The sequence below is a fragment of the Zalophus californianus genome, chromosome 3 (genome assembly GCF_009762305.2).
Source record: "Zalophus californianus isolate mZalCal1 chromosome 3, mZalCal1.pri.v2, whole genome shotgun sequence".
NCBI classification, from domain to species: Eukaryota; Metazoa; Chordata; class Mammalia; order Carnivora; family Otariidae; genus Zalophus; species Zalophus californianus.
In genome coordinates, this window is record NC_045597.1 from 52805301 (window position 1) to 52830288 (window position 24988).

The following is a 24988-nucleotide window of genomic DNA, read 5'->3' on the forward strand; positions in this document are numbered from 1 at the left end:
GGCCATCGGCACCTGTCTGACTAGTAGGTGTTAGCTCAGCAATTTCCAAACACACCAGTACTTGTGGGTAGAGTATTATATAATTTCTCTCTTCCTACTTTGCCTCTTCGTTGAGGGTTCACCATTACAAGTTTCCAGGTGAAGTCTATTGATCAAGATAAAACAGAGGAAGAAAGCTCACTTCATTCCATCCCTGCTACAGACCAGTGATAACTATAGTTTTTAGATGTTTTTAAAGATTGAGTGTTCTGATTAAACCTCCAAGCACTGGAGAATTGAAACAGATCCTAATTTTCAAAGGATTATTCTCTGACTGACAAACCGTTTGATCTGTAATAACTTATTTTTCCCTGTAGGAAAATTCATCTGTTTATTTGACAGTTGAAATCTTTGTTTTTAATTAAGAAAATTATGAACTTGTCAAAACTAAGGAAAGGAATGATAACTAGAAACAGGGCTATTCCTTAAAGAAGCTAGTCGTAATTTGACACATTTTTTTTGCTCTAAAAGTAGCAAAAACTGCTTCTAAAAAATATGGAAAATACAAATATATGTGAAAAAATGATCTTACTATAGCCCTGACACCCAAAGATAATTACTGTTGAAGATTGATATGTTTACTATTTTATTTTCAGCAGCACTTTTTTATAGTATTATTTTATCCAACTATAAATATAGTACTTGTTCTTATAGAAACCAGTCTTTTCTCTTAATAGTATTTTTGTAAATGTTATTAATTTTCTCCCCAAAAGGACAAAAGGGGGAATTCTCTTGTTCTATTTACTTTAAAGATGTCTATTTCCTAGCACGTAGTAATAAAGGTAAACAACTTACTTTTATTATGTACATATAGTCGCTAAATATTAGAAACAGTTGTAACTACATGGAAAAAAAATCTTTTAGTATAAAAAGGTTTTGAATGAAACCTAATTTAATTTGTTTTTTATTAAAATATTTCATAACAAAGGAATGGCATGCCTTAAGATTACGAGTTAAATGAGTGTTCTACATCACTCCGACTGGTTGCCATGTGACTTTTTTGCCTTTAAAACTGTAATAAAAGTAAGCTGAACCTTCCTTCTTAGGCTCAACCTAGTTTCCCAGCTTGTATTTTTTTAAGTATTTATTTTAAATTCCTTTATGCATGATTGTGAAATTATTATTTTTCCAGTTTTCCTTAAAAGGGCACAAATGTGGTCACACTTCCTAATTATCTTAACTTGCCATTCCACTGGCATCGTAGAGTTGCAGAGCTTAAAGAATTGTGACAGTTTTATTGATTAAATCCTTGTGGCCATAATTAAGTAATTCTATTTGCTGTTGTACTTTTTAAACATAGCAAAAACAAGGATTTCATGATTTCCTTCAGTAACAATGGTTCTGTTAATACTCAATATTAGAAAACATATTGCTTACATTTAACCTGAAATCCCCTTGCCATCACGATCTTTTCACCTCTACCCCTTTGCAAATGAATATGTGTACCCCCAGTGACATCATGCTCAGTTCACACCTGTCCTCACCTCAGGTATCACTTGCTCCAAGAAGCCATCCCTCATCCCCCAAGCCCTAGTACCATCTCCTTCCTCACGAGTTCCATGGCCCCCTTCCATTATCACCTTCCATTATCTTGGCGCTATTGTACTGTCAAGACCAGGCAATGTGTTATTCATTCACCATTGTGTTGTCATCTGGTGTTGGGACTGGCACAAAGTGGACAGTTAATAAAAAATTCTTATTGTTAATTTTTGTTCTAAATACCAAACGCTTTTGGAATTATGGGCATCTTGGCATCGAAGCCCTCTGGCCTTGTGTATTTCTGGGAAGCCAGATTCCCATTGCTTTCAGACTGGATTAAAAGCTTTTTTGATGCAAGAGTCATAGTTTTAGTCTCTTTTGTATGATACCCCAATTACACCAGCCTAGTGAGTCAATAGCTGCTTATTTATTAATGGTAAGGTCATCAAAAAGAAGGTGTGAGCTGCTGTATCTCCACCAACTCCCCGAAAATGGGAGAGAATGGCCTCAAATCTCTGGAAATGAAATTCTTCCTATTAATTTGTTGTTAAATTTACTCTTATCAAAGCTTCTCTCCCCCCAGTTCTTTCTGTTTCCTAGCTGCTTGGTTACAGCATGCTAAGATGTTATAACTTTATTTGTTCATAAATTTAAGAATATTAAATGCCTGTTGGTATCTGGGAGTGGACATAAAGGCCTTGCCCTCCCACTTCAGTCATCTTAGAGTAGTGGTTCCTAAGCTGTGTGCAGGGGTCTCAGGACATCATGGTGAGCCCCAAGGGCTACCATGAGATATTTTTAAATTTCAAAGAAAATTTAATTGTAACGCTCAGCTTGTATTGTACACCATACAGACTGCTAGCTTGTCCAAATGTATTGGACACCATACAGACTACTAGCTTAAAGGACAGCTTAAACATTAGATTGCACTACATTCCTTTTGATGACATCATATTTTTGTGAAGCTTGGGTTTTCAGTAGTCACTGTGATAAAAAGCAAACACCACACAAAAATTAGTGTTGAATAAGAATTCAGGTTGTTATCGTCCAATCCGATTTCAAGGCTTGAGATGTATACAGTGCTCACAGGCTCACAGCTAGTTATTTAAGAATGAAATAAGATACTGTTTTTTCTTTTAAATTATATTTATTATTTTTTCAAAGGGCTCTTAAGTTGTTAGGACATAAATATTTATTAAGTTGTTTGTACTTGACCACTGTTAGGTATTCCTTTTGGCCTACGGGTATTGTGACAAAATCATTCAGACATTAAGGATGCGATGAGGCCAGAAAGTTGGAGAGTCTCTGTTCTATTGGGAGGGACAGACAATAAATGATCAGTTATGTTTAAGTTCTCTCCAGGGTATAATGGTTGCACAGAAGAGAGGATTCTTTGTCTGGCAAGTTCAGTGACGTCTTTATAGAAGAGGTTGTACCTAAGCTGGGTTTTCAGCACAAAAAAAGAGAAGTCAGAATTAGCCAGTTGAGAAAGAGCATAGCGTAGAACCTGATAGTAAGGACCTTGGTACATTCGGGTCACTGCAGGTAATACTGTCATGTTAGAGCGGGTCGTGCAAGGGAAAAGCATCAAAAGACGTGATGGGAGAGAAGAAGGGTTTGGATCATGGAGAATCCTGGGAATTATGGAAGGTCTTGCTTGCTAGCTGAGGAGTTTTGACTTTATCTGAAATGTAAGGGGGGGGGCGGAAATCCCCTCAGACATGTTAAGCAGAGATGTGTCATGATCTGATTTCTGTTTTAGAAAAAAAATCACTGTGTCATGAAGTGGAGAATGGTTTGAAAGGCGGAGGAGAGAGATAGGGATCCCAGCTACCAGGCTTTTATAATGATACACTTGAGAAATGACAAAATTTATATTTGACAAATACTGTTAACCAAAGACCGAGACTTTCTGTGGGCCGGGGTGGTGGAGGCAGTATGGTGGGATAAGCCACAGACCCGGCCCCCTAGTTTGTCTTTTCTTCATTAGCTGTGGGTCTTGGGCAAATCGCTCAACTCTCCTGAGCCTAACGCTCCTTGGCTGTAAAACAGGACAATTAATGGGATAAATACATGCAGAATGCTTAATCACAGTGCCTGATACACAATAAAAATAATTATTATTATTACCTTAACTTCCTGACTCTACGTGACTACATAATAGGTTAATAAATGACATCAATAATTTTATCTTTGGACAGAGAGGTTATTTCTTTTACCTCTGGAAGAGGTTGTATTCTTTGCCTTTGGTTATTTTTAAAGGAAAAAAACTTGAATTTTTACATGTACCTTCACATGGAATTAATGAGAGTTTAAAATATTTTTCCCTGGGGCACCTGGGTGGCTCAGTCGTTAAGCATCTGCCTTCGGCTCAGAGGTCATGATCCCAGGGTCCTGGGATCAAGACCCGCATCGGGCTCCCTGCTCAGCGGGAAGCCTGCTTCTCCCTCTCCCACTCCCCCTGCTTGTGTTCCCTCTCTCTCTCTGGGTCTCTCTCTGTCAAATAAATAAATAAAATCTTTAAAAAAAAAAAAAAGGTAAGATATTTTTCCCTACCTTCTTAGGCTTTATGACAATCTGTCCTGTAGGGAAAAGAAATAAAACTATCTTTTTGAAAAATATTTCCCTTCATTGCTTTTTAAAAAGGCATATTTTCATTTTTCTGATCTTGACTATAAAGATGTAGCTTTTAATGTTTAGACTAGAAAATGAGTGAAATGGATTTGCAAGTGAACACAATATTGTGTGAGGCTTTGAGGCTCCTCCCCTCTTGTCTTTCTGCCTATGAAGAAAGTAAGATTGAAATTCAAGAGACTAACATACTGATTAGCCACTGGTGGAACTGGATGGAAATCGGGAATGAGATCTCTTTGGGAAGACGCTTGTCAGGAAGGCTTTTAAAGGAGGGGGGTTGGTCATTGGATCTTCACTTAAGTGTGAATAAACTGATGCTAATGGGTAAGAAGCAATGAAAGAACATCTGAGTAGGATAGAAGAGCACAGGAGGCAGCTTGAATAGAGCAGATGGTTTACACTGGAAATTTTTGAGCTGTAGGACATGGTATATATTTGAGGCAGACATTTGATGGAAGGCTCCGAATTGAGGCTGTTTAGATATTGTGCACATTTTTACTTATTAGGAAGATATATTCTTTCAACAGAATGTTAAATTTTGAGTCACACAGAAAAGGGGACATAGGACTCCCTGAGCATTTTGATTCCTTCCTTCTCTGAGAGAGATATTTATTTACATGGTTGTAGAACAGTGCATTCAGCATTCTAAAAAAACTTTTTATTGAATTATACATACAAAAAAGTGCACAGATCACAAATGTACAGTTGGTAAGTTTCCACAAGCAAAATGAACCCATGTCATCAATACCCAAATCACAAGGCAACATTACCAGCACCCCACGAGCCCCCTGATTACCCCTTCCATTCACCACCCCACCTCCCACCCCAAGAACCACTCTCTTGGCTTCTAAAAGCAGAGATTATTTTTGTCTGTTTCTGTATTTATGAAATGAATCATTTTGTAAGCAGCCCTTCTCTGAATCCTTTCATTCAACATGACGTCTGTGAGATTCATCCATCCTGTGGCACAGCTGTAAATCACAGCATTCTCATTGCCCCATAGTACCCCCTTGCACAGATAGGCTACAATCTGTTATCCATGCTGCTATTTTTTTTTTAGAGATTTTATTTATTTATTTGACACAGAGAGAGAGAGAGAGAGCACAAGCAAGGGGAGCGGCAGGCAGAGGGAGAGGGAGAAGAAGGCTCCCTTGCTGAGCGGGGAGCCCGAGGCGGGGATCAATCCCAGAACCCCAGGATCATGACCTGAGCTGATGGCAGACGCTTAACCAACTGAGCCACTCAGGCACCTCTATCCATGCTACTATTGAATGAAGGCTGCTGTGAACGTTTTCTAGCACGTGTCTTTTGGTGAACGCACATCACATTTCTTTGGGGGTATATACATATGTAGGAATGGGATTGCTGGGTCCTATGGTATATGCATATGCTCAGCTTTGATAGACACCCAGCAGTTTTCTGGAGTACGTGTATCAACTCCTGCTCTCCTACCGGTAGTGGCAGCGAATGAGAGTTCTGTTGCTCCACAACCTCACCAATGTTTGGCACTTCCCAGGCGTAGTTGCTGCTTCTGTTTTCATTGTAGCTCTTCTGACAGATATGGTAGAACCACATTGTGGTTTTAGTTTGTGTTTGCCTGATGGCTGATGAGGTTGATCACCTGTCATTGGTGGTAGTCCATTGGTATATCTTCCTCTTTAAATTTCTAGTCTTCTGCTCATTTTTCATTAGGTCGTCTGGTGCTTTTTCTTTATCTATTCAGCTATTCAACATTTTTTTAATTTAATGAATTTTATGGATTTTTTTGAAGACTGTAGATTAAGGAATTTCAGAAGCGAAAAGCTTTTTACAGAAAGGAAGTTTTATTTATTTCATATGATGACTTTTGTATATGTCATTATATTCATTGCCCTGTGTCACATGTGTCCTCAGCAGTCCCATTTTAGAAGCAGTAATAACTGAGCGGTATAAATGCCAGCAACAATAATACAGTATAGGGTTTTTTGTTGTTGTTGTTTTCAGATGACAATTTATGAGGACTCCGTCGCAGCTCATCTTACAAAAATCCTCAATTCTGATGAACATGCAGTGGTCATATCATCTGCCAAGTGAGTGATGGAGTTGAAGCCATGAAATAGTTATATGGTGAAAATGCTCGTTCCTACCACTTATGTCACTTTTTTGTGATTTTTTTCCTCCCCAAAAATCTGTGAAGTAGCTTACAGAATTAGATATACTAAACTTGCATTTTTTTTAATCACTTTAGCATCTTATTTGCAGTGGAGTATATATTTAGAGGGGTTTTTTTTGGATGCTTAATCTGAAACATTTTTATCAGAATGGTTTGGTAAGTGTTTAGAATTTAATTAATCTAAGCTCCTATTTAAAGAAGCATTCATATGTTAACTAAATTGAATTTAAATAAAAAATTAAAAAAATAAAAAATAAAATAAAGAAGTATTTATGATTAATTATAATATGAAAACACATTTCACTATAATTTATTATTTCCATAAACACTACTCTTTAGGAACTGTTGACATCAGGAAAGGGAAAATATTGAAGAGATTTTTCCAAATGACATTTATCAGCATTTTTAAATTACATAATTATATTTTAATTCAAAGTTATCAGATTTTAGTTAAATTGATTCTGTACACAGAGCCTGAGCTACTTGATTTTATTATCCCAAATGTTGCCTGCCTGGAATTTAGAATTTAGTTTTGAAGCATCCCATACTGATGTCCTGAGACCTAGAAGGGCAACTAGAGGAAAGGGTGAAACCCACTGACATTGTCAACTGATAAGCAAGGGTAAAAGTATGCTTTGGGATTCTGGCTTAGCAAGGAAATATTACTCTTATACGGAAAGAGGAGAAAAAGAAAAAGTAAAGAAAGGGAGTGAGGGATTAGGGAAGTGGTGGGGGCAAAATACACCAACTTTAGTATATTATATACTTACTTTGCAAAGAATCAAGGGAAGACAAGTAAATCATAAACAGATTTGCTTGTGACAGAGTATAAATGTAGGGACAATTGCTTTTGATGCCATAAGCCCCAGGAATAGGAAACAGGGCTGAGCAATAGGAGGAGTTGAGCTTAAACCACACCCTGGTTCCCCAGAGAGGTGGGCTGCAGACACGGTGTTTGATGCGTAGTGCTGCTGCTGGTTTTCTGTTGCTGTTGTTCGGTTGGGCATTTTCTGACGAATTGTATTGCCTTATGGTGAAATATGGAAATCTCCAGTTTGTCCCAGGCCTCAGCACTCCCTATTGTCTTCCTCATCTTGGGCCAAATTTATATACCAAAGTCATTCCTTAGATACTTCCTAAGTTACTTCTACAAGGAAAACATTTGCATTTGCCACCCTTGCCCTATGAATCAAATGCTTTTTTTATAGGACATTTAGAAGATCTTGCTAGAAAAGATGGAAAGCTGAATTGGAAACTTTTTTAAAGTATAACAAGTTATAAAAGAATTATTCTTTGATGCAGTTAAGTAAATATTTTATCTGGCCCCTTTCATAGTTTGGATGTTAGTGAATCCTTAATATTGGCCTTCATGTGTTTGATTACTGCCTTCTATACATTTTTACATATTTTTAATTGAGATATAATTGACTTTTAACATTGTCTTTTGTTAAATCTTATGTAGAATTCCAATATTTAAAAGATTAAAAATCTATTTTGTTGTCATTAATAAGTGGGACAGGATTAAATTATTAGTCATTTATGAGAAAAATTAAGCTATAATTATAGATGACAGTTATAATTTTATATTTGATGTTTCTAGTTTCTAGTTATTTCTGTATCTTATAATTTCCTTACTGCCATGTAACTGAAATAAAATACAGAAATAACTGGAAACTGCATCAGATATGGTCTAAGATTTGCACAAAAAATGTGAATTCTAAAGTAGAAGCTAGTATATTATTTGTCTCTAACATCTCTAATGATTATTTGAGCATGTAAAAAAATTGTATCCTATATTTCTAAATGAAATTTGAATCAAGTATTTGCAGAATCTTTGAAGTGTTTCTGGAAAACAGCTTGAAAACCACTGGAGTAAATCACAATGTTGCACCAAGTAGGAGTAAATCTGAGGTCCTAGCTGAGATACAACCATTTGGTAGCTTTGTGGCCTGTGTCTGTTTTATCAAGTGTAAGAATGGAAAGCATGCCTGTCCTTTCTCCCTCATGGAACTGTTGAGAGAATTAAGTTGATTTTTGAAATAAACATAGAGCTTATAAACAGAGTGCTATATTAAATTATGGTATCATCATCTCATGTTTTAATCAATTACATTCAAATTTTTTGTTTGACCTTGGCCTGGCTCTTTTTTTTTTTTTTAAGATTTTATTTATTTATTTGACAGAGAGAGACAGTGAAAGAGGGAACACAAGCAGGGGGAGTGGGAGAGGGAGAAGCAGGCTTCCTGCTGAGCAGGGAGCCCAACGCGGGGCTCGATCCCAGGACCCTGGGATCATGACCTGAGCCGAAGGCAGACGCCTAACGGCTGAGCCACCCAGGTGCCCCAACCTTTACCTGGCTCTTTGTCTAGGCTCTACTATTAGCTTTAGCTTTGGATTTCTCTCTGACGAGCCCATTTGCCTTGAAACAGATTCTATTCCACCCCTGGTCCCCTCTTGTCACTCATCTGTGCTCCCAGTCTGCCCAGCTGTCCTGTCTTTATAACCCCAGATTAAAATTTTAGGGGATTTGCCATAAAGAGGTTCAAGAGAAAAGAAAGGACAAAATGTAGTAAATTTGTACCAGTAATATGGTATTATTTTAAATTTAATTTTTGTTATTAACATTTTCAAACATACATAAAAGTAGAGAGACTGGTATAATGGTTTCCCACCATACCCATCACACGGTTTCATTATTTATCAAAATTTTGTCATCCACTCCCACTTTCTTTTGCTATAGTATCTCTAAGCAAATCCCAGAAATCATTTTGTTCTTTCAGTGTATATACCTAGTAATCTTATTAAAAAGTTTAATAAAATTAGTAACAATTCTCTAAGACTATCTATATTTCTCAATCCATGTTCCATTTTCCCTAATTATCTCAAAGTTTTTGTTAACAGTTGAGTTGTTCAAATCAAAATCCAAACAAGGTGCAGATACTGCATTTGGGTTATATATATTTTAAAGACTTGTAAAGTCTATAATAGCTCTCCCTGCTTAAAAAAATTTTTTTTTGTTATCGAGGCATGATATATACACAATAAAGTGCCCAAATCATAAGGGTACAACTTAGTGATGAGAAAGAAGAATACACATATACGTGTTCACATACATATTCTTGTAACCACCACCTAGATAACAAAGAATTCCCTTCCTTTGATAATGCCATTTACTTGTTAAATGATACACTATTAAGGCAGAATGTTTTAACCCTCTTGGTGCATGTTTATATTTGTTTTATAAAATAGTAATTCCCAGTAGCTTAAGGTGTTTTAACTATTTTTAAAATGCTGAAAATACTGATGGAAAAGCTATATTCCATTAGCATAGCTAATATGTAGGTTAACTAATGTAGTTACTATGGGTTAAACCAACATAATGTCAACATTTCTTTGATTTTGAAATTTTGTCAGTTTGGTATGGTAACATGAGTTACCTTCTGAGAATCAGAAGCATTAGTCAGCAATTACAGGTGTCACTTATTAATAAAAATACAAAGCAAAGTTATTAAATAAATGCAATTTGTTCAGTAGACAGAACTTAGAAAATGAGATCATCCGCCAGGAAAAATAAGATTGGAACTATTGTCATAGAACCGCAGAATTTCAGATTTGGTATCTATCTTAGAGATAATTTAGGCAACCCCCACCCCCATACGTAGTTGTTAGAATGTTTCCTCAGAGCACAGAGATAACTAAGGATTTTTATAGATTATGCACTGATACTTGTAAATCATCTTTAATTTCTGATTGGAACATTATTATATCAGATGGAAAATGAATTTTTCAGATTCTTATAGGATGACCCCTGCCTGCCAATATGTGCATCCATTTGGGCACCATCGCCATATTTTTCTTAGTGTAGTGTTTGCCCCTATTAAAAAATACGTGGAAAATGAAGATAAATGAATGACAAATGAAGATACTGCTACTAGGGATAAAAAGTATAGATCTCATGAATACAATATAATTGCAGTGATAGTGGAAATCATCAAGCTTGCTAAATATGGACTTTTGTTAGCTTCAACTGAATATTTGGTGCAATATCAACTGCATATTTGTGCTCAACTTGGAAGGAAGAGAACAAAATTAAAGAAATAAAATGCTTGGAAATATCTTGTCAAAATTGTGAGTAACATGGATTTAAGATATAATTAGGGATTAAAATTTTTTATAGCCCTGTGGGAAAATCCACATTCCACTTTCATTTATTTGATTTTTGCACGTCTTTTCCAGATGTCTTTATGCATTAAAATAGAAAACTGTATCAGTAGAAGAATGTTTTCCATGTTATCATAGCAAATACGTCTTAAAATTGTTTTTCTCCAATTTGCAAGTTCCCAGGTGGTATGACTTTGAAATCATGCTATTTTTAGGTGTACATTTTATTTCAATTTTAAGAATTCTACATTCACTATTTTGGTATAATAAAAAGTTAGTTCATTTCTCCAGAGTGTAATATTTTATGTCTTCTGGAATATGAAACTTATTGGATCCTAAGGTAGACCATTTCTTCTGATCCTTCCCACAATTTACATGGCAAGTAATCTCTAACACAGAATCATACTCTACTCCTTCAGCCTCCATCTGCCTGAGCATCATGGCACCTTTGTTGCCCCTTTCATTCCTAGGCTGATGGACAAACAGGCTCTGTTCCTAGGACTTAGTAAAATACCAGCAAAAGTAGCTATGGTAATTTTATGGCATATGCAGTTTCATGAATTTCACAGGAGAAAATTTTATCAACAAAATGTTGTAATAATAGCAAGGAAAACCTCTATTTTAGAGTTATATAAAGTGGGAGGACGGTCAGTGTCTCCTCTCCTCAGAGGTGGGACATCTTAGAGAAACTTTCAGTAAAGTTCATAGAAAAAATTTCATGACAGCTTGACTTAATATTTCAAGAAGGTCCATAAAAGTAGTATACATGAACAAAGAAGACAAAACTTGGGGTAAAGCACATGAATGCATCTCTAATAGTAAGCTAGAGCCTCTGGAGAAATGTGAATTTAAAAAGCCAACAAAGAGTCTGAAGGTTAGGAAATACTACTTTTTGTCCAAGTAAAAATCTAGAAATGGTTACCAAAAAACAACAAACAAAAATTCTTAGGAATAATTCATTTTTTAGTTGATAAATGTGAAGGTTAGGAGTGTGTGTGTGTGTGTGTGTGTGTGTACTGTATCTATTGAATGGCTTGATGTCATAATATTTGAATATCTGGAAATATAATCATTATGTCACTCACATAACAGAAAATTGTGAGTTTAATAGAAAAAAATAATTGCTGGAACCTGGGTTTTTTTCCTTCAAATTTCTCAGTCTGTATCCATAAAAAGAGAAATACTATTATTTTAATATCATCTGATTTTGTTTTCAGAATCACTGTTAGCCCTTGCTGCAAAAAACTGGTCACATACCATTCTGTTGGGTTGTTTGTAATCCGGCACCACTCCCAAAGACTTTTGAAAGATAGATTTTAGTTAGTGTTAGGGTTTCAGATTATTTTTTCTTTTGATCTATTTCTATTGCAAAGAAACCAAATGTAATTAAAAGCAACAAACAAGTAAACCATATATTGTTGACACTAACAAGATCTAAATTAAGTTAGTCTTGCATATGACTGTACTGGTTACCTTAAGGAAAAAAACGAATGGATTTATGGAGAATATAACTCAATTCAAGTGGCAGGTTGTTTACACAATCTCTTTCCTCTTCAGGAACAATATACTTTCAGGATACCTGGATCATGAATAGTAGAGTGACAGTGACAACATTAAGTGACAAATTTATCCTTTTTTTTTTTAACATTGCAAGTTCTGTTATGAAAATATGTAAGGTGCTGGAGATAATGCTTATTTTTTTAGTGATATCTTGTGTGGTTTTTAAAAATTTTTAATTTTTTTTATCAGAGCACGGGATGTTATACGCAACTAATAAATTGTTGAACACTACATCAAAAACTAATGATGTACTATATGTTGGCTAACTGAACATAATGCTTATTTTTTTAATGAGATCTACAAATACTCTTCTCAAGAATTTAATTTAAATATTTAAGAAAGGCTTGTTATGACCTTAAAATGACGATCAGTTACTTTACACAGAGCAAAGTTTATTCGTGTGCATCTCCATTTGTAATTCAGAATGTCTGGAACTTCTAGTACGTGTTACACAGCACGTAGAAGTATGGGTTTTATATACAAATGGTCCCTATGCTTTGAGAGTTTACCTAATTGTGCTTGTTTTTAAATATGTTTGTAAATCAAACCAACCCAGTCTACGGGGTTTACTGAATTGCACAATTTCTTTTCCTCCAAGGATACTCTGTGAAACTGTAAAGGACTTTGTTGCCAAAGTAGAGAAGGCCTATGAAAAAACGTTGGAAAACGCCGTTGCAGCCGACGCCGTGGCCAGTAAAGTAAGGGGGTCACCTTCAGGGCATGCAAGTTTTTTACTGGCAACCTTAACATTGTACTGTTTCACAGCTAAATTGATTAAGTGACTTTCTTGCCAAAACATCTTAAATCAAGAGAAAAACTACTTTGGAATCAGATGTAAGGGATTAAAATATATTCTATTTTACAGTTACCCTGGAATATGTAGGAAAACTGCATTGCTGAAGACCATTCGACAACCTGAATTTTATATCAACTCCCTTTTCCCACAGATTGACATCTCCAAGGAGAAATGCTCAGCAGCAGGGTCACGTGGGGGAAAAGGCTGGGCGGCTGGTGTTCCAGTGGGGAGAGGAATGGCTTTCCATTTCCAGGCAAACTGGTCATCAGGCTCCCCCCCTCCTGGTTCTTTGGGTTCCCCAGGCATTATGGTCCTTGGCCCCTTTCAGGGTTCTGTTTCTTGTTTTGCCTTTTTCTTTATAGATTTTTTTCCCCTTTATGAACTTTCTGAGGCTAAAGTAAGAACCTTAAAAGCTATTCTCTTTGCTTTCATTTGTTCATGACAGGGCATTCCTACAAAAGGTTTGGCTTTCTTGGGCTTGCAAAGGAATGATCTCCTCCAGATTTATGCTGTAGTTGGTGGTTTAATTGAGTGAAAGGAAATATAGGCATCTTTTCCTCCAAAATCAGAAGTGATTCACTCAAATTGTCCTTTTCCATTTCCATCCAATGGAGATTCATTGCTGTATTTTTGTTTTCTTAGTGTTCAGTCCTAAATGAAAAGCTTGAACAACTGCTTCAAGCTCTGCACACGGATTCCCAGGCTGCCCCCGTTCTCCCAGGCATCCACTCTCTCATTGTAGAAGAAGATACCGTGGAATCTTCCAGTGAAGAATCCTTGTGTGAAAGCAAAGAACAGCTCGTGGATAACCCTGCAAAACCTCCCTCCCAGAAAGCTGTCAAACCAAAGGAAATAATGTTGCGGGCCAACAGTTTAAAGAAAGCAGTGAGACAAGTCATTGAAGAAGCCGGCAAAGGTACACATGAACAAAGTTAGCTTTTGAAGAAGTTAGCCGCAGTCCTATCTTGTAAGCACAGTGGCATTTTAATATTGGTCAGACTGTACACACACAAAAAATTTTCAGGCAGGACAGAAGATAAGGCCATTAGAATGAAATTTGTACTAAGTCTTATTTGTTGTTTTAGTAGGATCTGCGTATGATACTAACGTGAGGATCAGCATATTAATGATCCATCTCAAAGATAAAAATACACTTGAAACATTGAAAATTACTTTAAGTTACAATTATAAAATTTTAAATATCTTTTACCTAATTGGAATCTGTTGAGTTCTTAAAGAAAATCAAACCTGTAAACTACTTTGAAAATACTTCCTTAAATTCATTTCCTAAATGTTTGTGTTGCTTTTTAAAGAGTCTATAAAGGTTCTGCCTGTATTTTAGTTTTTTGTGTGAATATAATGTATATACTTCTCTTAAAATTTTAGGAGTGGACTAAAGTTAACTTTAACATAAAAAATTAATATTCGAAAGCACTTTATAGGTTGTAACTTGTAGTTGGACTTGTATTTCATTCTCGAATTCTTTTATTTTTTCTTCTAATAAAAATATGATTTTTACAATTTTAAATATTTAGTTTTATAATCTCTAGTACTTATAGATATTACCCCCAAACTTATTACCAGTTACTATTTATTTGTGAATATGGAATTTCTTTTGCTTTATGTTTCATTTTTCTTTTTACACATATATTAATATTTATGGATTTTATTTTTACTTGTCCAAACATATTTCTCTACTTACTACTTAAAGTTATGGATGACCAGAGTGTTCATCCCTGTGAACCAGTTAACCAGTCATTCGATAATGATAGTACAGAAACAGATGAATCTAAAGAAGAATCTAAAGACGATGATGCAAAAGAGTCATTAACTGGTAAGAAAACTAATTATTTTGGAATTAAATAGAATACAATTCTGCTTTTAGTTTTCAAAAGGCTTATCAGTTTGAAATAAACTTTGTATTTTTATTTTTAACAAGGCTTTTCAGAAGTTAAAGATTAGATATTTATGAATACTAAAATAATAAAGGGAACATTTAGATGATTGTCAAGTATTCCCACATCCCTTTTTGTCATGTAGTTTGGAGATTATCATAATAAACTAAGGATTATGGAACCAAACATGGCTAAATATCTTAATTTTCCTGAGGAAAAAGGGAAGAAACACCTAAATCGGCAGATTTTAACCTGTCTTTAGCCCATAGATGCCTTTGAGAATTATGTGAAATCTGCATGTCACATATGCACAAATCTTGCCATTTAAATAATTGAGCAGTCCCCTGAATTCCATTGATCAGCCTGGACGGTTTGCTAATTCTTATTGCCAAATTAATCTTCAAAATCACTGGACATCTAGTTACACCCCTATCTCTACTGAAATCATATTTGCCAGGAAATTAATATGTAATCACTTGAAGAAAAGTAATTATTCCTCTACTTTTTAAGTTTGAAGATGAATTTATACTTTTAATATTTCAGATTGTATAAGGGAATAATTATTCATTTACTAGAATAAAGCGAAGCAGAAATTAAAGTATTAATGAGTCTGAGAAGATAATATGAAAATAATTGCATGGTACTAATGAAGAGTCAACACTATTAACTCAGAACTGCAATTGTTAAGTTTCTGCTTTACTTTCATGACATATACACTTGGGCACATTGCTTAATTTCTTGGCAGTTTCCTCATTTGTAACATGGGGATAATGATGTGCCTGCTAGCTGTGAGGGTTGGAGACGTTGATATATGGGGAGTGCCTAGAAAATTCTGTCATTCTATTACCAGTGCTACTCCTTCCACTGCTTTGGCTGCTAATTACATCAGCTTCGAAAGAATGCTCCTTACTTGAATGTAAAACTCTCAGAAACTTTGAAAGTAGACCTTATAGGCTTCACATGTCTGACATACAGCCAATGCATACATATTCTACACCCGTAGCCCTTTTAGATTTGAAATGTACGTATTCCAGCACACAACTCAACTCTACAACCTTACACCCTATAGACCTTAAAGATCCCTGTTGCAGCATATAATCCAATACAGGCATACTTTAGAACCCTCTTGACAGATGGCCATTGAGCCTTTGGACCACTTACTTTCTTTTTTCGGTTCGTTTTAGATATTTTATTTTATATTTTTAAGTAATCTCTACATCCAATGTGAAGCTTGAACTCACGAACCCAGGACCAAGAGTCGCAAGCTCTGCATACTGAGCCAGCCAGGCGCCCCACCACTCACTTTCAATACATCCCATTCTTAAGATCAGCTTTTAATTGTTAGAAAGTTTTTCTTTATATTCAGCTTTATATTTTCTTCCTTAAATTTATACCCATGGGCACACTAATTATTAAAGTTTTATGTACGATAATGGTAACAGGAACAACTGCCGACTTTTGGTGTGGTGCTTTATGGGTCGCTTAAAAGGAAGTTCATATATATTTCTTCACAGTACTGAAGATAACTCCACCATGTAGTGGCCCTTAAATGATACTGAAAACAGCTTTCATGGCCTCATGGCCTCTTCCCACACCTTATATCTTCTTTTCCACATTATCTCCTCAATTATTTTACCAATTTTTAACTCGATTTCAAACTTTTAGTTTTTCTGGTTGCACTCAATTGGTCAATATGATGCCCCATTTTGAACACAATCCCCCTGATATTTCTGTAGTATAATATCACACTGATAGCCATACACTACTCATTCTGGACATTTTTTTATGTTCTAAGGACTACCCAAGATTTTTTCTTGGCATGAAGTATTATATTGTAATACTCTATAAACCTGGTCTCCTCCTATTTTTGTGCAAGTGATTTTTTTTAAACCTAATTAGAACCTAATTAGAGCAGTACATGCTCATCCCTATGAACGTTTATCTTTTCGATTTGGATCTATCATTGCATCCTGTCAAAATCTTTTTTTTTTTTTATTTAAAAAATGTTTTTACGGGGCGCCTGGGTGACTCAGTAGTTAAGCGTCTGTCTTCGGCTCAGGTCGTGGTTCCTGGGTCCTGGGATCGAGCCCCGCATCAGGCTCCCTGCTCAGTGGGAAGCCTGCTTCTCCCTCTCCCGCTCCCTCTGCTTGTGTTCCCTCTCTTGCTTTTGCCAGGTGAGCTTGAGAAAGCGGAGACTATGCCTTCTGACTGGGCAAAAAGACCAGGGAAAGAACACAGTGACTTTTGGTCAGGCTGATTAGTTTTGGTTCTTTGTATGATTATTATCATATTTCCTTATCGCTCTATGGTGACTTTGTATCCTAGATTCTCCAGAACTTTACAATTTCAAATATTTCTTTTCAGGGCATCTGGCTGGCTCAGTCAGTAGAGCATGAGACTCTTGATCCTCGGGGTCATGAGTTTGAGCCCCACATTGGGTGTGGAGCCTTCAGCTTTTCCAATGCTCTGTCCCATATCGTATCCATGCCCAAATCTGTACCCTTTCCAGCAAAAGACAAACATTCCAGATTTCCAGATGTAAGAATAGATCCCTCTTGCTTGGACTGCTGCGCACACTGCTCTCCCGGCCTTTAATGTGCCCTCCTCCACACGTTGACAACACTCATAGGCACCATTCATGCAACCACGACTGAGTGCCAGACACTCAGGGCCCAGATTTCAGGCCATAGACTTTTTGGGTTTCCTTCTCCCAACCTAATTGACCTTCCTTCTTTTCTTCCCCATTTTGATGAGAAGTCACCGTTGGGAAGTCCTGCTGCAGCTCTAACTTCAATTCTGCCTGCTCGGTGACCCTGAAAGTTTAGGCAGCTGAAGCCTCCACCCAGAGCACAGCCTCCCTCCTGTCTCTCACCACACACACACACACACACACACACACACACACACACCCTGTCAAAATCTTTTGAAGCTTGATTGTATCATCTCAAACTTACTTCATCTAGAGTTTAATTAGCAGGACTTGTATGTCTTCATCCATTAATAAAGCTGACTTAAGCAGAGCTGACAATGGCATTCTTAAAGTATGCTGCTTGATCATTTCCCTTAAGATAAGGCATGGTTTCTTTGGAGGATTGGCTTTCCAACGCTCATTGCTAATGATTTTCCAACCGGCTACCATCACATCTTACTATATTCTCATGAACTGAACACTTCCATTGTAGTCTGCAAAGAAAACTAAAAAATAAAGTTATGCAGCTATAAATATTGATATTGAAATAGACATAAACTTACACATATTGCAACATTGGATACCTTAATGTTGCAATATTTGATCTTATTTTCTAACTAGTAATCCAATTTAGTGGGAATCAGTAGTAATGGAAGTATTTCTGTATTAAATAATCATTACTTTTTGAAGAGCATTCATTGTATTATTAAATTATGCAATGATTCATATGCCTGAGATGTACAATACAGTATATTAATATGATCAATGAGATGTTATGTTTAAGAAGAACCATGAAACATTAATTTAGTTACCTGCAATGTTACATCAATCTTAGTCACTAAGATGCTCTCTGGTTTTTATCAAAGACGAATATCAAAAGGTTGTTTTTATTAGAAATTAGCTCCAGGTCTCGCATCTGTCCAAAAAAAAGTGTCTGTCTGCTACTTTTCTTTAGTGCAACTGGACTGTTTTCGAAGAAAAAGAGAGTGTGAGATTGATATGGTTAGTTTGTAATTAGTCTTAGGGAGAGTAAAGATAATTAAATTTTTGAGTATTTTTAAATTGAGTTTGAGGAATACTGTTTTTTTTAAACACCTGCCAATAGCTCCTAAATTAGTTAAAGATACTATTTGTTCTCCATTAAATTGCCCTAGTTTAGACAGAATTAAATCTCTTTTTTTGTTGACTTTAAGAGTAATTCTGTTTTGGAATAATTTTTTAAATGTATTGAACATTTGAAAGAATATGATAGACCTGTTTTGGGCAAAATTTTGTTTTGAATATATAGTTAGTTGAGAAGTGCAGGAAAACATACATTGGTTTCATTTGAAAAAAAATACCATTTTTCCTTTCCTGTATGGAAGACAATGTTAACTCATGTTTCACATCTTAGCTCTGGGATTACATTAATTAAATTTGATTATTCACCCAACGTTTATGACAAAAGGATTACACTGATAGTATACATTATAACACATATGTAGCATTTTCAAAAATCATCAGTCTTCAAAATTTCTTTTTATCTTTAAATATGGGTTGGCCACATTCAAATTATGAGTATTACTGACCTTTAATTATGGTAGGCCTGTATTTTCTACTAATCTCCATCTGTTTGAAATGAGCTATCAGGACATCTACCTGTGGCCGAATCTCAAAGAAGTGAAAACAAGGGTAGAAGAATAGGTAAACACAATGTAATATTTTCAGTTCTGCTAATTGATTTAAACGTGCATTGAATTATTTTATGTCCTGCATTTATCAGGGCTTTCTTATTCTTATAACTTTATTATTACCTTTTTTTTTTTTTTTTTATAATCGGGACCTTTTGCCAACAGTTAAAACTGCACCTGCACCTCGGTCTCCAGATGGCCGGGCAAGTCGTTCCCAAACTGACTCTGGCTCTGGTCCAGCTGTGGCAGCCAGCAAAGAAAACCTCCCTGTGCTCAACACCAGAATAATCTGCCCAGGTAGTATAGATTCTGAAACATGGCGTATTTTTAAGTATTTCTGTGAAAATGTATTAAGTACTCATTTCCATGCACTACAGAAATGTGTTCTTAGAGACGAATGTCCCTTGAGGAGAATGTTCTTGTCACTCTTATCAACCAGACTCCAGATCTTAGACTTGTGTGTGTGTGTGTGTGTGTGTGTGTGTGTGTGTGTGTGTGTGTGTGTGTAAGAATTGTCTATGAAGTACTAAAATATATGTTTTGGGGCCCTGCCCTGAGAAATTTTAATTGAGTTATACTAGAATGCAGCCCAGGAATCTGCATTTATTAAGCACCCAGGGTAAATCTGATCCTATATTCCACTACCTCTTAGGTATCTCCACAGCTTTCCTCTTTGTTGTAAGCCACAAGTCTCTCCGTCATTTTTAGACTAGTAACATTGCTTCCTTTCAGAACATCTGAGACTGCTATTCCAGCTCTGATGAGATGAATTGACCTTGGGATTGGGTTAGTACTAGTGGAAAGCAAAGAACGTGTGCAGCCAGGGAGGAGGAAAATACAGATGCCTCTGATGTCTCCTTAAGTACCAGTTGTTTGACTTAGTGAAAATGCTCCAGATTTATTCCAGAGTCGATTGGATCCCAAATTACACCCTGAAAATCAGTCTGTCCTACAAGGTGAATCACAATTCAATAATAATAGTTGGAGATTTTATTACCGCACTTTCGATAGTGGATAGAACAACTAAACAAAAATCAACAAGGAAATAGAAGATTTGAAAAACATATAAAACAAGCAGACCTAACAGGTGTCCTACAGAACACTCCACCTAATAACAGCAGAATATACATTCTTGTCTAATGCTCATGGAACGTTTTCCAGGATGGATTGTATATTAGGCCATCAAACAATTCTCAGTAAATTTAAAAGGATTGAAATTACACACAGGACGATTTTTTACCACAGTGGAATGAATTTAGAAATCCATAACAGAAGGAAATTTTGGAAATGTACAAATACATGGAAATATGTGGGTCAAAGAAAAAAAAAATCACAAGAAAAATTTTTAAATACTTTGATATGAAGGAAAACAAAAATACACCACACCAGAACTTACTTGATACAGCTAAAGAAGTGCTTAGAGTGAAATTTATAGCTGTAAATGCCTATATTAAAAGGTAGAAAGATCTCAAAATCTAATTCTCCACCTTAATAAACTGGAAAAGGAAGAACAAACATACCCAAAGCAATGAGCAGGAAAGAAATAATACAGTTTGGTGTGGAAATAAATGACATAGAGAATAGAAATCAATACAGAAAATCAATGAAACCAAAAGTTGATTCTGTGATCAGCTTAACAAACTGATAAGCCTTTGCTAGAGAGACCAAGGAAATAAAAAGAGAAGATTTGAATTACTGAAATCAGGAATGATAGAGGAGAGACATCACTAACAACCTTACAGAAATAGAAAGGATTATAAGGGAAAATTATCAAATATTATGTGCCAGCAAATTAGATAACGTCGTTGAAATGGACCAACTCCTGGAGACGTGCAAACTACCAAAACTGATTCAAGAATAGAAAATCCAGGGCGCCTGGGTGGCTCAGTTGGTTGGGCAGCTGCCTTTGGCTCACATCATGATCCCAGGGTCCTGGGATCGAGCCCCGCTTTGGGCTCCCTGCTCAGCGGGGAGCCTGTTTCTCCCTCTCCCACTCCCCCTGCTTGTGCTCTCTCTCTCTGTCTCTTTGTCAAATAAATAAATAATCTTAAAAAAAATAAAAGAATAGAAAATCCAACTAGACCTATAACAAAACTTCCTACAAAGAACAGGCCAGCATGCATAAAGTTTCAGTTAAGGAAGGTGAATAAGTTCTAGAGATCTGCTGTGTACAACATTGTACCTATAGTTAACAATACTGCCTTGTACACTTAAAAATTTGTTAAGAGGATAGATCTCATGTTACGTGTTCACAATAAAATAAAAAGTAAAAACAAAACCAAAAACAAAATAAAACAAAAAAAAAATCTATGCCTAAGTCCTGGGCTTACCTGACTAAGTCATTTTCCTTTTCTAATGGTTAGCTGGTAAGCCCTCATCATTGGTCTCCCTCTTTAGGATCTTCAAATGAATTCATTTTACATTTTGCTCAGCTTTTCTATTTGCCCTCATAGTGAGGAGGGGTAGTTGGTCTGATCAACTGATAACCTGCCATCATCAAAATGGTACATTTACTTTTAGTTTTTGCAAATTCTGGGTTGTTGTGGCTTTCCATAAGACTTTGTTCTCTCAGGGTGCCTGGGTGGCTCAATCGGTTAAGTGTCCAACTCTCGATTTTAGCTTAGGTCGTGATCTCAGTGTTGTGAGATTGAGCCCTGCATCGGGCTCCATGCCCAACATGGATTCTCTCTTCTCTCCCTCTCCCTCTGCCCCTCCCCACTGCATGCTCTGTCTAAAAACAAAACAAAACAAAAAACAAAAACTATTTTCTCTCATAAATCAAAAAGAACAAATGAATGGATGGAAGGAAGGAAGGAAGGAAAGAAAGAGGGAAGGAAGGAAGGAGACAATCCATAGGACAGGAGAAAATAGTTGTAAATGGCATACCTGATAAGGGACTAGTACTCAGAATATATAAAGAACTCTTAAAATTCAACAATGAAAAGACAAATACCTCAATTTAAAAATAGGCGAAGGATCTGAGTAGACACTTCCAAAGAGATACACAAATGGCCAATATGCACATGAAAAGATGCTCACTATTATTAATCATCAGGGTAATGCAAATCAAAACCACAATGAGATACCACTTTACCTTACTGGGATGGCTATGATCAAAAAGGACAGATAATAACAAATATTGGCAAGGGCATGGAAAAATTGGAACTTCCATACATTGCTGGTTAGAATATGAAATGGTACAGCCATTTGGAAAAACAGTTTGGCAGTTCTTCAAAGAATTAAACACAGAGTTAACATATAACCCAGAAAACAACTCCTTGTTATAGACCCATGAGAATTAAAAATATATGTCTACACAAAACCTTGCACATGATTGTTTTAGAGCAACATTATTCATAATAGCCAAATAGAAGAAACAACTCAAGTAATCATCAGTTGATGGAGAAACAAAATGTGCAGTATCCATACAGTGGACTATTATTCAGCCTTCAAAAAGAACAAAGCACTGGTAAATGCCACAACATGCTTACCTCCTAACATGTTATGCCAAGTGAAAGAAGCTTGACACAAAAAGCCACACATTATGTGATTACATTTGTACAATATGTTCAGAATAGTCAAATCCACAGGGAAAGAAAGTATGTTAGTGGTTTCCAGGGTCTGGGGATGTAGGGAGTGGAGGGAAAGGAAAATGACTACCAACAGGTATGGGGTTTCTTTGAGGGTAATAAAAAAATGTTCTAGGGATGCCTGGGTGGCTCAGTAGGTTAAGCGTCTGCCTTTGGCTCAGGTCATGATCCCAGGGTCCTGAGATCAAGCCCTGCATCGGGCTCCCTGCTCAGTGGGTAGTCTGCTTTTCCTTCTCCCTCTGCCCCTCCCCCTGCTTGTTCGCATGTGCACGCGCTCTCTCTCCCTCAAATAAATAAATCTTTAAAAAATATATTCTAAATTAGGTGGTACTGATCATTACACAACTTTGTGTATATAATACAAACGGCTGAATCATACACTTACTTAAAAGGTGAATTTTATGGTATATGAATTATATCTCAATGAAACATTAAAATAAAAAAAGATAAATGCAGAACATGTTTGATTCTGGAAAGGCCTCCTTGTCTAGAGGTTATATCTCTATTTAAACCTGGAACCGTGGGATGACCTTTCTGGGCTAAAGCTGTGAATATGGCTAACCTTAAAATATTATACTATTAGGGGCGCCTGGGCAACATAGTGAGTTAGGTCTCCCACTCCTGGTTTCAGCTCCACGCTTAGTGCGGAAAATCTCTCTCCCTCTGCCCCACCCCCCAGTGCTTGTTCTTGCTCTCTCTTCTAAAATAAATGAAAAATAAAAGCTTTTTTTTAAAAAAAGAAAATATACTTTTCTTTGGGGCAGCTGGAGTTTGACTCTTCACATCTCCAAACTGTTCTTATTTTCCTCACCAGAATGGTTGTTTTGTTCATTTATTCACTTATTTAGAGATAAAAGAAACTGGCATAACTAAGTATGCTATAGCCCGTTCAAAACTATGAAATTAAATGACAGAATAAAATTCATCTTGATTATTTGATAATCAGTTCAACTTTGTAGCTAAAATAAGGAATAATAATCTTCTAAGACGAGCACACAGCTGAGGAAAAGAATGTTTGCTCAAGGACTTTTTCTTCTAATATCCCAGTGTTTCTGTATTCCATGACATATTTTTCCTCCCTCTTCTTTCCTTTTTGTTTGTTCTCTTAGGCCCCTATTACTTTGTCTTCTTTTCAGAGTTTAATGCTTCTAGCATCAACAATTAGTTATGTAGATCATAAAATTAATTAGCTTTGAACATCGTAACTACCTTGTAGAAAACTAACTAGTTGTTGAAATAAACTTGAAGTTTTACATATTTGGAGGCAAGATAAATGCTGTATTTAGATCCTAAGAAGCCTCAAAAATCTTGTAATTACCAATGTCATAGTTCTTAGTTTTGACTAATGAGAAGAGCAGACACTGAAAACCATGCTTTGGGGCAAGGTGTCTGAGATTAGGCCTGAAAACAATGCACTGGCTCTTTCTCTGTCTTTTTACTTAACATGTGATCTTGTATGTCTTTATTTTTCTGGCCAGGTTTAAGAGCAGGATTAGCTGCCTCGATTGCTGGGAGTTCTATAATCAACAAAATGTTACTAGCAAATATTGATCCTTTTGGTGCAACGCCATTTATTGACCCAGATCCAGATTCAGTGTAAGAAAATATTTTTGTAAATATCTTGTTTTGGCTTTTCTTATTTCTCCTTTATACTGATGGTAACATTGTCAATGCATTACAAGAAATTTGGCTCCCCATACAAAGAGGCTCATTAGAAAATTCCAAAAGTTGATAATGATGAGTACATTGATGCATTTGAAACACATTTGTTTTCATGATCTCTTCCTGAGGTAGGTCCTGTCCGGCCGATTGTCTCATGGGCTAGACAGGACCCATGTGTAGGATCACAACCCTATGGCAAAATGAGGCACAGCTGTATTCACTTTCCCCTAGAATATTGTATTCATTGGCACCTTCATAACCATTTTTTTTGCTATTCCTTTTTCCTCCTTTCTTCTCAGTGTTGCCAAATCTCTCATCTTTCCCCATCCAGCTTCTAGGGTGATTTATTTCAAGAAGCTTCTGGCCCACATTGATCTCTTCCCTTCTTAAAACTACAGGGTTTTTTTTTGGCAGTTCAATATGAGCTTTTACTTCCGTATTAAATTTTGCTTTTGTTATACCTCATTTCTCTAATGACACTCCTCAAAGACAGTACCATATTTTAAACTTCTTTGTACTTTCCAAAGCACCCAGAAGATGGACTGGAGCTAGTCATTTTACTGCTCAGTAAATATTTGTCCATTGATAAGAGTACAAGTGGAGAAAAATTTCTAGTGATCAAAAAAAGAGCATTGGCACCTGACTGCAAGGCCCTCCCATT

The 24988-nt window shown here is 36.2% G+C and overlaps 1 protein-coding gene across 10 annotated transcripts in view; it reads left to right on the top strand.

Annotated features, from left to right (window-relative positions):
* The window catches only part of DGKH (diacylglycerol kinase eta), a 181750-nt gene that overhangs the window by 121692 nt on the left and 35070 nt on the right, over positions 1-24988 (top strand). For all 10 annotated transcript variants that reach the window (XR_003519008.2, XM_027588535.2, XM_027588532.2 and 7 more), the window contains 6 exons: positions 6136-6221; positions 12624-12723; positions 13464-13737; positions 14533-14655; positions 19241-19372; positions 24144-24261. Coding sequence is in view for 9 of the 10 variants with exons in the window: in XM_027588535.2 (XP_027444336.1) it covers positions 6136-6221; positions 12624-12723; positions 13464-13737; positions 14533-14655; positions 19241-19372; positions 24144-24261 (833 nt within the window). In the remaining variant the exon portion in view is untranslated. The remainder of the gene's footprint in view (positions 1-6135; positions 6222-12623; positions 12724-13463; positions 13738-14532; positions 14656-19240; positions 19373-24143; positions 24262-24988) is intronic.